Source organism: Salminus brasiliensis, chromosome 4 (assembly GCF_030463535.1).
Source record: "Salminus brasiliensis chromosome 4, fSalBra1.hap2, whole genome shotgun sequence".
Taxonomy (NCBI): Eukaryota; Metazoa; Chordata; class Actinopteri; order Characiformes; family Bryconidae; genus Salminus; species Salminus brasiliensis.
The window spans coordinates 35,969,971-35,984,871 of NC_132881.1; the positions used below are offsets into that span (position 1 = coordinate 35,969,971).

General features: G+C 41.3%; 2 protein-coding genes across 8 annotated transcripts in view; one reads left to right on the plus strand and one right to left on the minus strand.

Annotated features, from left to right (window-relative positions):
* Positions 1–592: 592 nt before the first annotated feature.
* atl1 (atlastin GTPase 1) lies at positions 593–13,088 on the minus strand. Its single transcript, XM_072678234.1, has 14 exons — positions 12,894–13,088; positions 10,749–10,999; positions 9,630–9,764; positions 9,416–9,520; positions 9,240–9,290; positions 8,665–8,721; positions 8,438–8,530; positions 7,056–7,194; positions 6,794–6,921; positions 6,567–6,623; positions 5,652–5,723; positions 4,607–5,038; positions 2,754–2,768; positions 593–2,318 (listed from the first exon to the last, which is right to left on the minus strand). Exons 1-14 carry the CDS (start codon positions 12,925–12,927, stop codon positions 2,208–2,210), a joined length of 1,680 nt encoding a protein of 559 aa, XP_072534335.1. The 5' UTR covers positions 12,928–13,088; the 3' UTR covers positions 593–2,207.
* A 1,361-nt stretch (positions 13,089–14,449) lies between these two features.
* map4k5 (mitogen-activated protein kinase kinase kinase kinase 5) overlaps positions 14,450–14,901 on the plus strand; it is a 35,545-nt gene continuing 35,093 nt past the window's right edge. For all 7 annotated transcript variants that reach the window (XM_072678240.1, XM_072678243.1, XM_072678242.1 and 4 more), the window contains exon 1: positions 14,450–14,687. The gene's annotated coding sequence lies outside the window, so the exon portion shown is untranslated. The remainder of the gene's footprint in view (positions 14,688–14,901) is intronic.

Below are 14,901 nucleotides of genomic sequence, written 5' to 3' on the forward strand. Positions count from 1 at the left end.
TGTTTACTTATTATTTTGCTAAATTATATATTTATTTTAGCCTAGTTTTTCACCCCAGTTTAGTAATTTCCAATTCCCATCCATTAGATAGCAGTCTTTCTATCACATGGTGCCATCAGCACTGGGAGAGTGAAGGCTAGCAGCTTATACTACATGTCATAGGAGAGGGCTAACTAGCACTGCGTAGTGATTGGGAGAGGGAGGACAATCCTGCCCACCCACAGCGAGGCCAGTTGCGTTCTCTGGGACTCCCAGCTACTAGTGGCAGGGATGGAACGGCAGATCTCCCAATGGTGGGGCCAATGCTTAGACTGTTAAACCACTTAGGAGCTCTGGATTTGATCATTTTGAACCCAAATTCAAAGACAGGTTGTGACTATTGAGCATAAGAACCACACTGGGGGAGGGAGATAGAAGCATATATAATTAATATTGCACAGAGCTGTCTAAAATTATTTAACAAATTGTATTCTGAAAAGAAGTTTCAGAATCAGTCAGAGCAAATATGCAAAATGCACAATCCATATAAACCCACAGCCCTCAGCACAAGAGACAACACACACATTCACATACTTCAGCTCTACAGCAACAATAGATTTTTAACATGTAATATTTTATTCTTTATAAATAGCACTGAATTCAACATAAAACAAGACACTCGTTACAAAATAAAAACAACAATTAGTATGAGAGTAGCCCAGACGGGAGAAAGTGGTCCTTGGTCATTAGCACAGTCTGTCCTTTCAGCGCAGTGTTTGTGTATGGATGTGAGAATCGTATGTACAACAGGAAGAGCAGAAGTGCATGACTTCGTAATGAATCATAGTGATAAAACAAAATCTTGAAATGTGATGATCGTTCAATGCTCTGGCTGTTCCTCAGTCTGGACATGGCTAAAATGACCATCTTATTCACCAGAACACTTACTGACTGGACTTAACCTGGCTTGGCACCAGGAGACCTTTAACTTAGCCATGTTAAATAACCAGCACATCTACACACTCGACTCAACATCGCTCCGTCAACAGGACACAGAAACATAACCTCATTCGCCAGGTCGCTGATGGATTTGACTTAAAGGTGCAGAGGGTAATAGTTTAATGGTTAGTGTTTGGAGTAAATTGGAGAACAATTCCTAACAGAACCTGGCTAGGAGGTGGAATCTATGGCTGGGTTTACCTGTGATTAGTATTTTAGTCATGTGGTGAACATGCAGAATGTTACCAAATAGACATGAATGAGGGTCTGCTGCTACATCACTGTGTAAAAAGCATGCTCATACAGGCCCTAGTTTAAATCGTTTAAAATGGAACCGGACATTGATACTTCCAAGTAAAACTGGGAGAGACTTACAGGATAGGGAAGTGAAGATGACTACACTTCAGTGATGATGCTAAATGCCACTTACTTAATATGGTTCAGCAAAGTTATGTACAATATGTACAATATTGAGGCCTTACATTAGTGCAACACAAAGAGTTTCATGGGTTAGTGTTTAGAAAAGATAAGGCTGGTTTTCCAGGAGTGTTGGAATTGCAATACTTGCCTCATTTACCCCCTACACCTTTAATCTCATTCCCTAGAACATATTAGATGTTGCATACACTGAAATTCCCAACAAGTACAATTCTGTTCCTCCCAATAAACCTGAACCAGGCTACACAAGCACTGTGGAATACATCTAACCTGTTTGAGGTGTGTTGGGAGCTGGAATGAAGAATTCCAGCAAAGGTTTTTCTTAAGGAATGGGAACGGTCCTGTGCAACTGGAGACTATGGTATATACAACAATGTGACACTAGTGAGACTGGATGCAGCTACACAAGACCTAGAATCAGTCTAGCTGGAGTGGTGAACATCTCAGCAAAGCCGAATCTTCGACTCGTGCTCATGCTGCCAGGAGCACCTGCGTGCCCGATTCCGCCTGGCTCGCTAGCTGAACTGTTAGTGGCAGGTGTAGCTATGGCAACCGAATCTGACGCGTGTTCCTAATGCAGCATAAGTGAGTTGTTCAGTTCTCGCCTCCTCTTGACTTCCTCCTCTTACTCTCTATTCCTGTCCTTTTCTATGTAACGTCCCTGGGATGATCCAAAAAAGCTCAACTGTGCTATGGCTGGAGCGTCAGTGCAACAGAGTGGGTGTACATAGGAGCCTGCGTGTGTGTGTGTGTGAGAGAGAGACAAAGTAAGTGTGTGTATGTGCGTGTGGTCAGTTTCTCTTCTTCTCTTGTTCAGGGTGTTGGTCAGTCTGGTGTCCGGGAAAAGCGTGGTTATACAGCTGTCTGTGGCTTGCTGCCACATTATACAATTTATACAGAGCCTGTGAGAGAGGAGAGAGGGGGGAGCATTACGGCTGTCACTGTTAATTATATTAGTAATAATCTACTAACACTAAGAGTAATCTAGTAATTTAGGAAATTATATATTATATTATATATATATATATATATATATATATATATATATATATATATATATATATATATATATAACTGAACAATAACAATGAATGAATTTATTGGAGAAAGATGGATTGGAAAGCCTTGAAAAAAGGCCAAACTAAAAGAAAAAAGATGCATTTGAAATAGACTGATAAGATAAATTCATTAAACTGCTGTATAATCATAGCTTCATTTAGCAGGTAAATTATAATCAATGAGTTTAATCAATCAGAACCGCCCTAGTGTGTGTTAATCTTGGCCTGACAGAGACATGAGTTGAAGAACAGGTCTGCAGGCCTGTGCATGCTTCTCACCTCATTAGTGCTTCCCTAGAGAGAGAGTGAGAGAGAGAGAGAGAGAGAGAGAGACAAAGACAGGAGAACATGAATTGTACAGTAAACAGCTGTAAGGATTTGATCTGCTGGTGACAGGGAATGTTGAATCTAAGGTACAAACGTGAACATATTTCACAAGGATTCATTACGGTATGTTCTGAGCTCTGAATTACACTGAATGATTTTTTTCAGTGGAGGCGTGTCATTTTAAAATGAGCACACACCTCCATTACGCCCTCTAGGGGTGAACTGCAAAACACTTTTTATTAAAAGGTGTCGTATAATGCCTTTGTTGAATATTTTAGGTTGTCCTTTGATGTATAAATCTTATGTATGTGAATTTAGTTGGGGTCAAAAGTGTGGTTTTACAACCACAATATACTGTATAGTGTTGATAATGTTGCTGTCCTCTCAGTGTCCTCTCAGTTCAGTGAGAAGTTGGCTAGCTGAAGAGATTGAAGCCATTCTGTTGCACGATGCCTCACTGTCTTATGCTGCATTCACACGCTAGTTGGAAGATCCTACTTTCCACTTGTAAAGTCGGAATTACGAGCACGCCCTTTGTTTTGGGAGTGGCATTAAAAATTGTGGCTTAAGTAACGTTAAGAACTAGTCAATTTGCTAGCGATATGTAGCAGTGTTCTTTAGCAAGGTAAATGCACAAAGATTAAGTAAATATGTGCAAACACTCATCAACATCGGCTGCACTGTTAAAAAAAAAAAAAAGTTATGTACCATCCAACACTGATTCTGTCTTGTTCTCCGCCATAAGGAGTTAATAGGTTAAACGTCATATCAACTCGAAAACTCAGTATCAAAATCATCTCAGAATTTTCTACTAGAAATTACGACTTGAGGGGGTATTCATGTGCAACTTCCAGGTCGGGACCTTGCATTTACCGTAATTCCGATAACACGTGAATGCAGCATTAGTTTATACACCCTGCTCTTCTCCAGTTGGCCTAGTGTAAGCTTTTAGCCTATTTAGCCTCATTTTCGTATTTCCCTAAACAGCTGTTGCATTTAGCCTTGGAAGATTTTTGCCAGCGGACAAAATTTACATTTTGAGGGGCATAAATATGATGAGTCAAGACTGTTGTGTAACAGTTTTAGGATTTTGGACAAACAGTGTTTGAGGTTCATGGCATGTTTCCATTTCTGAGCATCTTTACAAACAGACAGTGAATAGACAATCATAGGGCATTTCCCTCTTTAACAATTTTGTGAATTTCTGGGTGAAACAAATTGTTTTTGCTCAGAGAAAGGTGGGGGGTGGTGGGAAGTGGAGGTGAAATCTGATATTGGTTCATATGAATTTTCCCCGTCTGCTGGTGTGTGGTGCTGTTATCCAAAATGAGATGTTTCTGAGTCAGAAAAATGTATTACATTTCACTGAGGATGAGACAAGAATGACTAAAGGGCAAAGGATCCTGCACACCATGCATATAGGCAATACAAAAGCTGACATTCGTTTCCTTTTTAATTAGAATTTATAATAATAATAATAATAATAATAATATAATAATTGTTGTGAACAATCAGGCTTCAGGTAAATGAGTCTAATAGCTAATAGATTTGTTGGCCGATTCTGTGAACTCTGTGTTTAGCTCTTATTTGTCTCCTCAATGAAAATGAGACAATCTAGAACCATATTTGCTAGTCGTACTAGTTACTGAGAGAAAATGGCATACACCAGTCTCTTTGGATTCATAACTGGTGTTTAACCATATGATATTTAGCCTTTTTCTGACATAAATTGTTTATTTTTCTTATTTTTCATTACATGAATTATTACATTCAAAGTAAGTAAAGGTACAGTAAGGTAAGCTCACCTGGTCCCACAGAGCTCCTGCCACCTGGTCTATGACAGCGCCAAGTTCGCGGTACTCTCCAGAGTAGCGGATGTAGGCCCAGGTGCAGAGTGTGATGAGGGCGAAGCCCAACACCATGTTACACACGCTGGCAATCACGTCCACACCCACAAAGCCTGTGATTCCCGCCGACACGTACATAACGAAGATGACCACGAAGAGCGTGGCAGGTGTGCGTGCGGCGTGGAAGATGTTTTTGGAGTCGTTGTGTTTGATGTACTGCACAAATAGCTCATCAATCTCTGCCTCCAGCTGCAGCAGGTAGCGGCGGCTAAACTCCTCCCCACCCATTTTCTTCACCCCACGGAACACAGTCAGCGCCTCCTCGCGGATCGCTGCGTGGCGGGCCTGCAGCTCACTCGGAGCGAGAAACGGCCGGTCCCCCCCACTCACCTGAGACAGAGAGAGAGGAGAATTGTCCCACTTTTTGGAGCTGATCATGATTATTTTTGCAACAAACTCAGTAAATGGAGTGCATATTAATGTACACCTCTCCCCTTAGCCCAAGTGTGTGGGCTGAACTATTATTAGACTATACAGCGATCCGCCATACCATTAAAACTACCCTTTTAATATTGTGTCTGTCCCCCTTGTGCCTACAAAACAGCTCCAGCCCACTGAGGCATGGACTCCAAAAGACATCTGAAGGTGTTGTAAATCTGTGGTATCTTAACTCCAGAACATTAGCCACAAATCCTTTAAGTCATGTGAGTTGCGAGACTGGGCCTCCATGAGAAGTTGGTAGTTGGTACTGACTACTGCATATCAGGAACACCCCTTAAGACCTATCCTGAATTTCAACTTCACATTTCCTGTTTCCAGCACATCAACTTCAAGAACTTACTGCTCGCCTGGTGCCTAGTATGTATATCCCACCCTTTGACAGGTGCCGTTGTAACAAGATAATCAATGTAATTTACTGTACTGTCAGTGTTTTTAATGTTATGGCTGACTGGTCGTTTTACTGCATGAAGAAACAGCTGCTGGGCTGTTTCTATATTCTCACCTCCTCCATCTTCTTGTTGTACAGGTCTTTAGCTGCAGCTACAGCTGCCAGATTATTCGCCTCTGCAGTGGCCTGCACACAAACAACACAGCTTTACAGCACCAGCACAACCTGGAACAAAGAGATGTACAGGCAAGATTCATCTGTCCAAAGCACACTGTCCTTGTCTTTGTCTGTCTTTTTGATGGTAGATACAAGTACTTGGACATCAGCTGTGGCTAGAGCCACCTGTGTGTCCTGTGATTACATTTTAGGGTTATTGCATAATTCTTCATGCATCTTATAGTCTGCTTTTGGGCTGAACCTGCCAGGATGGTCTGACATGGCCATGTTGGCCAGTTGGCCAGTGGAACGGCAGATTTTTAATTGTTCTAAGATTTTTTTAAATCCCATCCCAGACTCATCTTCATCTACAACCTTTTTCTGACTTCCTCAGAAAGCTCTTTAGATATTGCTATGGTGATACCACTCACTCACTCAACCACAAGCAAACTGTTTAAATGTTTAAGGTTTAAATTAGACGGGCTCCTCCAAAACCCTCTCTAGCCATGTTCTAATCACGCTGACATGGTACACCATATTTAAACCTTATTTAGGCATTTTAAGCAGTAATCAATGTGGAGGTGTATTAACTTTTCCCTCACTATAAATTTACATTTATTGCATTTAGCACACACTCCTATCCAGGGCAACTTACAGAATTGCTTCGCTGTTTACTCAAGAATACCCTTAGCTAGTTTGAGCTACTTTGAGTTATAAACTACATTACTATTAATCACATTTTGCAAATAATTTTTAAAATACAAAGGTTTTAATGAGTTGTATATTTCACATGACTGTACATACTGTAGTGGTAAAAGGGATGCAATGCAGACGTGGTAAGAGTTATAGTTAGTGTTAAATATGCTACAGTACCTGCAACATGGATTTTGGGTGAGGCAGCTCTTCCCCCTGGTAAATCTTTATGTATGCCTGGAAGCAAACAAAGTTCAGAGCAGATCTTAGGAATCGCACACAAGCATCTTGTACTGCTGCATATATTATATTCCGCATCTCCTTTGTAGAGATTTAATACCATACACAGAATTGTTTCTCTCTCCAGTAAAGGCACCCTTGCTGTGGTGTACCTTACTTTACTTCACCTTAAAGTATTCCAGGAGGCCTCTGCAGGTTATTTTGCTGCCATTGATTTCTTTCACGTCCAGGTTTTTGGGGCCGAGCAACCACGGCACCAGCACCTGCAGGTTACTGATGAATTCTGCATCGATTTCTAAAATGAAAAACATCAAATCTACTAATTAGAGGTCAGACATCTTAGGCACGAATCAGTGTGTAATGTTCGCATTGATTCAACTTTTAATTCTTCGGTTTATAATGAATGTATGTGTGACTGTATACATATACCCTTGAGTCTGCCATCAAAGTGAGGGTTGGTGGCAACTTTGAGGCCAGGGTGCGGCATGAGGAAACAGGAGATGTTGGTGAAGCAGGAATGAATGTGTTTCCTCACATTCTGCAGCTCCTCATGCTGGTTCTCTGAAATCTACACACACACATTCCTATAGGACATATACACTCCAAAACACAATTCTGGATTGTCCAGTAGATGTCTGTAGATTAATAACTAATACTTTAAAACAGAATTAACAATTTCCTATTATTTCAACAAGTAACAAGCTACCTTGGTCCATATAACCCTTCTGTTATTCTATTATTAATGCTATCCGGTCAGTTTCTGAGTATTTGAGGGACATACGCATCATACTCTTTCTCTCCACCTAGTTGTACTTTTTCTGTGTATAAGAATGAAAAATATATACACTATATGTCCAAATATTTGTGGACACCCCTTTTAATGAATGCATTCAGCAGCTTTAAATTGCACCTATTGCTGACACAGTTGCACAGATGTGCGAATGCACATATACAGCTTAGTCTTGTCCCTGTAGTGAAATATTGCCAATTATTATGACTCCCTGGAGCAGATGACCATGAATCTGCTGGCACTATGCCTAATGCCATTTGTGGGCTAGAGGGGTATAAAGCCCTTCAGCATAGAGTTTTGGAGAAGGAACCAACCTGACCTGGTCTAACTAACGCTCTTGTTGCTGAATGCAACCAAGTCCTCACAAAAATGCTCCAACATCTAGTAGAAATCTTTCCTTGGACGGTAGAGACAGAGACAGTTACTCCAACAAAAGCAGGATTAACTCAATGAATGAGCAGGTGTCCCAATACTTTTGTCCACACAGTGTACTTCAGTCCTTGTGATCAGGAAACATGTTGCTCAGGGACCCTAAGTAATGGTAACTACAGCCCAAAATACCATTAAGCCAGTAGTTATCAATCTTGGTCCTGGTGCATAATTAATGTCCTCATTTTACAGCTTCTCCTGCTCTCAACACTCCTGACAGGGCAGTAAACAAACGACAGTATGCAGAAAAGTGACATTCCAGGACCAATTTGAAAACTACAGCATAAAGCTATAGTTACTTACAGGCACACTGTAAAAAATGTGCTTTGGGTATTTTATCTAAACTGTGTCATGTGAAAGGACATGAATAAAATTACAGTAATGTTACATAAACACAATTCTTACCAAAAGAAGCAAACCTACAGACAGACTTGCTTCCTCATACATGGAAGAAGGCTTGTTCTCCAATGCAGAAGGAATTTAGTCATGGTTCTGGTCCCCATGTATTCAATCCAAACACTGAATCACTCTGATCTGCTGACTTACAACACATACACTTTCTACAACTGTGAACCTACAACAGGCCTCTGACCTTTAGCCTTTTCTCCAGAAACTTCATCCCTCCCTCCTGGCCGTAAGGAAACTCGTAAGGAAAGCTCCAGTCTCGCACCAGGAAAATCATTGACTGGGAAAAAATAGTTAACAAAGAAAACATTTGGCTTATGGAGTATCAGCCCAGACTGATCTCCTTTAGACCTCAAACAGCAACTGTGGTTAAATATGGCTACCACCTTTAGTGTGATGAATTACTGTAAATACCTGGAAAGGCTTGAGGAATGTTTCCTCCATGGCCAGTCTGCCATATTCTGTAAAGAGCTACAGAAAAGACAAAGACAAAGACACTAACACACAGTAAAGTCAGGCAGCAGGCTGTCTCCTGCAGATACGTTGGAGAACTACTGCCTTTATGTGCTCCTTCCTGTAAGGCTCCATTTTCTTAACTTGCCAAGATGTAATTGCATGTTTGGGCTGTGTGGTTCCTTTAAGGTTGGAAAAATTGTTTAATTGTTTTACAAAGGTTTCGGCTCTATAAAACATGCCTACCTCCTCTTTTTTGGGTTGTTCTACACAGTTAAAGTTCTGTGACACATGATATACTGACATGCTAAATATACTGAATGCACAGCAAATTTAGCCCTATTTTTATATACTATGGGGATGTGGGTACCAGTCGTGATACATTGCAATTTGGTAGTTTTGGCATCAAAGCCATATTTGACTTGGCAAATTCAATTTGATGTGGAAAAGCCCAGTCAGTAAAAAAGTAACTGTACTTGAAGGCTGTCAAAAAAGCACAGTGTGCATTTTTAGTAATGTTCATAACGGGCCTGTACCTGCAGGTGCTGCAAATCATCCTCCTGAACATTCTGGGATATATTATACACCTAGAGAGAGGGAGAGAGACCAAGAAATCAGGACTTCAGCTGATATGCCTGCTGTAAACTGGGAGGATTTGTGTAACATGACAGTAAGTGTTGTTTTGTGTGAAACTACTCAGCTGTACGATTACCTGCATGGAGCTGATCATGGTACTGAGTGCAAATACAGTTGCTGAGTCTCTGAGCGTGGACTGGCTGTCGAACGTTCCCTGTGTGTCCATCAGCAGCACTGCCACCTACAGGCCGATCATTCAATAACATCACAGCCATTGCAGTCACAATCTGCAGCACAATTACACTCCTCACACTCTCAGGCTAAAAAATAGGCTTTCTGAATTCTCGCACCTTGGTTCCGTCCGGTTTGTCCACAAGGAACACTTCACTCCAGATCTGGATGCCGGTGGTTTCTCTCTCAGACCCTCCTCTCCAGGAAAAGCCTGTCAGAGGCTCCTCAGGATCTCCCAGCCAATCGTCGCGTGCCTTAAACACACATACCTGTTCACACAAACATCTCTCTCGCATACATACATTATAAATACTGCGCCAAGTAAGGCATACCTATGGTTTACTGTAACTGTGCACAATGTAGTGGTATGATCATGGGTAGGCCCTGGCAAAGGTATTTATCTATATTCATCATAACTGTAAAATATGACATATATGTTTCTCTGACCATTATGTTGCAATATGTTTTTCGGTTGGAAATTACTTTTACTAACATGCCAAATTAGGGCTGTCCAAGTCCTGGAGGGAGAAATTTGGTCTTTAACAAACCTGATCAACTCAAACACATTTGGGCTTGAACATACCTGATCAGTTAATGGTCAGTTCTGGTACTAAATCTGCAGTAATGTGATTGTATTACTGTGTATTGAGCTTGTCTTTCTGGTTTATATTTTTTAAATTGTGAATTAATAATATTATTAATTTTTAATTCTTGGTGTAACATGGTTAAACATTGTAAAACTTGTTGTTGGATTAACTGAATATACTGTCTATGATCATACATGAAAACTCCCATTGATTGGTTTGTATACTTATTTGCATATTGTTGTCAATATGGCAATAATGATTAAAACAACAACCCTAAATTTAGCAGGCGTATAAAAGCAGGAAAATCACCAAACGGCCCGGGACTCCTGAGTCCAGAGCATCAAAATCAATACATGAATAACTTATAAGTAACTCACTGAGGACAGTAATCTGACATCATATCTGATATTACAGGAAGTCATTAGGTCATTAGCTCTTTCCTTCTCTCTCTACATGAATCACTCTCAATGATCTGAGATCTCTCTCCTGCCTTTCTCTACTTCTCTCTAACTTTATGAAACTAAGCTTCTTGTTTAGTTATTAATTTTACGCTTTTTCATTCAGTAAATGGTTTATTTGGATGATTATGATGAAGTGTTATAAGCCCTGTACATGAATGAACTGAATTAACAGAAAAACTGGCGATCTTACCTGGTTGTACATGTAACGCAGCATGAAATCCATCAGGAAAGACTTCCCCTTTCGGAAAGCTCCGGCGACAGAGACAGCGACCACCTCTCTGTCCCTGAGTTCCTCGGCCAGGAGGATGCGACTCAATGCCGCCTCGTCCAGCTCAAACGAATGGTCATCCTTCACCACCAGCACCTGCACTGGCCGAGCCTTGGTGTCTGGCTCCTCATCCTCAGAGCTCCAGTCATATACATTCTTATCCACGAATGACCCTGTTACACACAAATATACACAACTTTAGTGTTACAGAAAAACACAACACATACTGGAGGCCCTTGTGCAATTACAGCACATAAAGGATTACTGACACATTCTGAGCTGCACAGTCTTTCCTGACTTCACCCCTAAACCTGGAGGGCAGCATTAAAAAAGAGGGATCCTTCAAGGGTTCTGTAGTAGTGGACAGTTCTATATAGCACCAGTAAGGGTTTCACTGTTGTTCAACAGTTGCTTTTGCTACAATATTTCAGTATTAGCTTACATAGAAGCCCTTTTATTAAGAGTTGCAGGGCTGCCAGTCTGGTGCTATCTTAATGCATCATCTCGGACACATACCCCTACACACTCCAAAGACCTGTCACATAACTTACATGATCATTTCATTGTGATTTGTGAATAATTATAGTAGAGTGGATGAATTTTAGTAGTTCCTGGATAACACGTGGTATCATTCATAGCTGATAATAAGCCTAGAGCTTAAGGGCTTTAATCAATGATAGGCAGCAGTATGAGCGCTAAATGAATGCTGCCCTGGGGCAGTGGCTGGGTTGCAATCCTTGCTTTAGGATTTTACCTCCTACTGACTGATTCCACATTACTCCTTCACACTTGTAAGAGTAAAGAGGAACTTCAGGATCCATCATCGCTTCAACTGTCCTTTCATCATACACACTTTCAGGCAACGTGTAGAAGTAGAAAGACAGCAAGATAAAAGACATCCAAGGCGGAAAGATGACTGTTTTGTCTAAATCTGAGACTGCACAGACGTCTGGAGAAATGGAGAAATACTGGGGGAAATCCCATAATTTCAGGTACTAGAACAATCATGCTAAAATCCCTGTGATAAATAGCAAGGCAAGTGTCATATTACATAATGAGAGATGTGTTGCAGATTTGTAGCTGATTATTGTGTCCAGTGGGGCAGACACACACTCTCACACACAGGCTAGTCACAGAATTAGCATTAACACCACTCACACACACACACACACACACACACACACACACTCCACAGTGAATTATTAACACCCTAATCCATTCTCTTGTTTCTTGTGACCCAGTGGAAATCTGTCTCCCTCTCTCCCTCTCTCTCTCTCTCTCTCTCTATCATGCACACTCACGCTAGGCTAGCTTGACCTGTGCAATAGGCCACAAATACACATACATACATACATACATACATACACACACGCCCATGGACATCTTGTGAGGCAGCATCTCCACACGTCATTATTTGTTGGGTACGTTCAGAGCCAGCGCAGCTGTATGTAGGTCATCGCTGCTCACCATCATTCAGCCATGAACTTTAAGACGCCCATCACACACATTCCTGCATATTGACATCATTAGAGCTTCGTTTAATTTGCAGCGGTTTATGTAGGCTATAAGAGCCAGCAGCAGCAGCAGCCACAACAACAACAACACTGCAGTAATATAGGAATGGACTGAGCATACGAGCATGCTATTAGAACAGAAGGCTGATGGGGTCGTATCTTGGTGCAGAGCCCTAATCCCGTTAAGAAACGGAGCCTGCCTCACGTGACCGACTGGACTCTCAGTCTGGACGTTCCCCTGATGCTTTTCCATGATCCGCGCGTTTAATGTGGGTTTCTGTTCATGCAAGGCTCTGGCATATATGCAAGCAGGGAATAAACAACCTCCTGACAGCGGGCTGTATGTGTGTGTGTGTGTGTGTGCGTGTGTGTGTGTGTGAAGGAAGCAGGGCTGTGGCTCGGCACATCACTGTACACGCAGAAAACACACGCATCACATTATCACGCCCTGTTTCTGACTCTCGACCCTTCACGCTGCGTTGGGCTCGGCCTCACAAAAACAGCGTCCGTCCAGGACATTCATTCGTAGGTGGTCTTTTAAACGGACACTCACCCCAGCTGTCCCTGTCCTTTTTGTCCCGGACCATGGCGCACGGCGTGTCGCTTTCAGCCCCGCTGTTTGGCGGTGTAGCGTTAGCAGCGCTAGGTTTTAGTCAACGATCATGAAGCTTGAAGGCCTGAATGGCACCACCGACGATGATGCTCGGAGAGTCTGTGGAGAAGGGGAACGTCTCATTCTCCTCTGAGAAGAAACGGTAAGACCGCGTCCAGCCGCCAGGGGGCAGCGCAACCTAATAATGGCATGGCAATTTTGGGCTTTCAGTAATTTCTTTAAATTGTTGTTTTCCTGGGGCAGATTAAATGTAAAATATATATATTTAATATAAAAAACACTTATTTAATTATTATTATTTATTTATTTAATTAATAGTTTTATTCTGAAGTCAACACAAGGTCAACACAAAATATACACACAACACACCTAAAATTTGGTTAAATGTTCCTTAGGAAGTAGCACCTTGACCAGATGCTTTTGGTGACCATTTATCAAAAGCTGGTTGGATATGTGATCACTCTTCGTGGCAGATTTGGTTGAGTTCAATGAAATATGTTGCTTTCCTGGCAAAGACCACAGTCCATTTATTCTGACAGGCTGCGGTCAGGTTAATGTTACCCCTTTTTCAAATCATAAGCACCATTGACGTGTGTTTTGGGTCACTGTCTGTCCTGTGGGAACACCCATGCTCCCACCACCATGCTTAACACGTGTACTCCTCCAAACATACTCAGCTGCAAACTTTAGTTAAGCTTTTTTTATTATTATTATTATTATTATTATTATTATTATTATTATTATTATAAGGAAACATATCATTTGTTTTGTAAAAAAAAACAATCAATAATAATTCAACAATATTTGGCTTAACTTTTCTCTTTCTATTAAATGTACTTGTCAAAGACAATTTGTGGAGATAGGGAGGGGATCCTACCCCAACACACGTGGTATCACTGGGAAAAAAATGTATTTCAAAAGTAAAAGTAAAGTGTCCACTGGATTGGACGAATTGTTCCATAAAACATAAAAAAAATGCATTACATAAAAATACTGTATATATTTTTTAGGGTTTAAAACTGGATTGAGTACAATTGGTTGAGCTGACTCTCACAGCTCGTAGGGAATCTGTACGAGAATCTCAAGTTCGGAAATATTGAGAAAGTAAGTTTTACATTAAAAAACTAACAAAAATATATTGACTTAATTTCCCACAATAATTTCTCTCTATTTCACCATCATGTCCTTCCACTCTGTGGCAGTAATCCCTACCAGCCACCAGATGGAGCGCGACGCACAATGGTTGCTTGTCTTAAGTGATAAAGTCTTATAAATCGAGGAAGGTTATTTTTATAGTCGTGGCTATCGTAGCTACAATCTGACTTATGAAAGACTTATTGACAGTAAAGTGCCTGTCCTGCTCGTATGGACGGGGCTGAAGGAAGTGACACAGAGAGAGAGAGAGAGAGAGAGAGAGACAGAGAGAGAGACAGAGAGAGAGAGAGAGACAGAGAGACAGAGAGAGACAGAGAGAGAGAGAGAGAGAGAGAGCGAGAGAGAGAGCGAGAGAGAGAGAGAGAGAGAGAGAGCTCCGACTGACGATCAGCGGCGCAGCAAGCAATCCTGTCTGCTGCTCCGCGCACGAAGCCGTTCAGGTGGAAGAGGGAGAAGTTTGAAAGTGTCGAAAGGGACCGGTTGGGATGTTTATTTCGACGCAGAATGGATGTCAAGACCTGAAGAACAACCTGTTTGAACTTTTCTCTGTTGCGGACATGGAGTATTTACGCAGAAATTGTACGTTTTTTGAGGAAAAAACAAAACTTTAGTTGTCGATTCTAACGTTAGCTTGTGCTAGCTAGTGTAACGCAGTTTTGCCAGTGCTGTTAGCTATAGCTTATTTAGCTAGTTAGCTAGTGCTACGTGTCATTGAGATAATGGAGCCTAATTTTATATCAAACGAGCTCATTAGCAGTTAAATATATCAGCAGTGTCAGTTAAACGCAGTCTG